Below are 1,882 nucleotides of genomic sequence, written 5' to 3' on the forward strand. Positions count from 1 at the left end.
TTTTTATGGTAAATTATATGGTAAAGATGTAAATTTAAAGATGTAAATTTACAGATTTTTCTTTTAATAAAATAAAAGAAAGATTAATAAAAATAAAATCCACATTTTGAATAATAATAAAATAATAAAAAAGAACTATAAAAGGAATTATACTTTTTTTTATACTACTTCAATCTGTACAGTAAAACCAAAAAACAGAAAATTAGAAACAATCGCACTAATTCCGGGGGAGGTTTTTCCGAGAATAAAAAAGTAAAACCTTTTTCTAATTCTTCACTCTTTCTTGTTAGGCAATTTGTACATCTATTTATTTATTTTCTTTTTGGACTGGAAGTATTTTTTTTAGGTCTCTCGTTCTCTAGGTTTGCCCGGCTCCATGATGGGCCTCATATTTACTCCTTGAGCTGAATCCAGCAGGTATAGTGTTTAAAAATATTTTTTTGAGTTGGGTCAACAACTATTTTAATTTTTGAGTTACTGTAGACCAGTTGGGTAAAAAAAACAAAGGAGTAGAGACCATTGTTCTATGTGGGTCCCACTTCACAGTGACCAAACCAATCAGGGCGCAGCGGGACGTGGCAAGTTACTCTTCATTTTATTAAAATAAGAAATTGCAATTTTATTTCTTTTAAATTGCAATTTTTATTTCTTTTTCTTTTTATCATTTTTTAAAAAATCATCGTCATCAAGTAGCTTTTTCAAGCATTACAGACTTACAGTAGAGATCGTAGTACATACGGGAAAAAATTAACTTGGAATAACAAGAGAAGTAAATTCCTAATAAATTTCACGTGTAACTTTTCAAGAACAAAATATTAAGAAAATTAATTTTTTTAGATTTATAAATCTTTAAAAAATCATAATAATAGCCACAATTTAATTTTTTTTTGTCAAAAATTTTCTTCTTTAAAAATTTAAAAATTTATCTTTAAAATTTATAAATTTATATAATTTACGTGCATGTTTTCGCTAATTTTGAAAAGCATGGTTTTATATTATTTAATTTAATTTAATATTGATATATTGAATAACATTAGAGCGGGGTGCTTCGAAACACCGCAACGGAGTCTTCGTCTTCGTCTTCGACTCTTCGTCTTCGACTCTTCGTCGTCGTCCACTGTCTGCACTCACTCTTCAAGTTCTACCTCCTCTAATGGTATCGCTACTATTCACCGTGGTTGCAGTCGTGGATCACTCTTGATTTCCAACTATCTAAGTGCGTGCGCATCGCGCATACCCTACCCTAGCGATCAAAAATGGTTTCTAGATCTATACATCGCACTTGGCTTCTAATTGTTGCGGCATGCTTGCCACTATTGCTGATTCCCCAACCAGCTCTTTCCCAAACTCCTCGCCCTAAGAACGTTCAAGCTTCCCTTCGCGCTAAGTGGTCCGGCACTCCTTTGCTTCTAGAAGCTGGGTACGTTCTCCTTTCATTGCAGAATTAAATGCTTTCATTGCTCCTTTTCTCATTTTTTTGTGTGCCTTGTGAACAGTGAATTGTTATCGAAAGAAGACCAACGGCTTTTCTGGGACTTTATTGAGGTTTGGCTTAATGCTGATGAGGATGCAGGTGGTTCTCATTCGGCGAAAGATTGCCTTAAGAAGATTCTAGAACATGGGCGCCCTCTTTTGAGGGAACCTTTGGCCTCATTGTTTGACTTCTCTCTTATGCTGAGATCAGCATCCCCTAGATTGATCCTTTACCGCCAGTTAGCGCAGGAGTCCCTCTCTTCGTTTCCTCTTAGTGATGATGATAGTTTCTCGGAAAATGACAAGATTGGAGAGAACAAGTTCAATCCCCTTCATGATGGTGTGGACCTCAGGAGCCCTCAAGGCAAATGCTGTTGGGTGGATAATGGTGACCAGTTGTTTTTCGATG

The 1,882-nt window shown here is 35.2% G+C and overlaps 1 protein-coding gene across 1 annotated transcript in view; it reads left to right on the top strand.

Annotated features, from left to right (window-relative positions):
- Positions 1 to 1,023: 1,023 nt before the first annotated feature.
- The window catches only part of LOC107468781 (UDP-glucose:glycoprotein glucosyltransferase), a gene marked incomplete in the record, with an annotated part of 15,107 nt that continues 14,248 nt past the window's right edge, over positions 1,024 to 1,882 (top strand). The window contains 2 exon segments of the mRNA XM_052255535.1: positions 1,024 to 1,420; positions 1,497 to 1,882. Of these exon segments, the coding sequence (XP_052111495.1) occupies positions 1,257 to 1,420; positions 1,497 to 1,882 (550 nt within the window).

The sequence above is a fragment of the Arachis duranensis genome, chromosome 10 (genome assembly GCF_000817695.3).
Source record: "Arachis duranensis cultivar V14167 chromosome 10, aradu.V14167.gnm2.J7QH, whole genome shotgun sequence".
Taxonomy (NCBI): Eukaryota; Viridiplantae; Streptophyta; class Magnoliopsida; order Fabales; family Fabaceae; genus Arachis; species Arachis duranensis.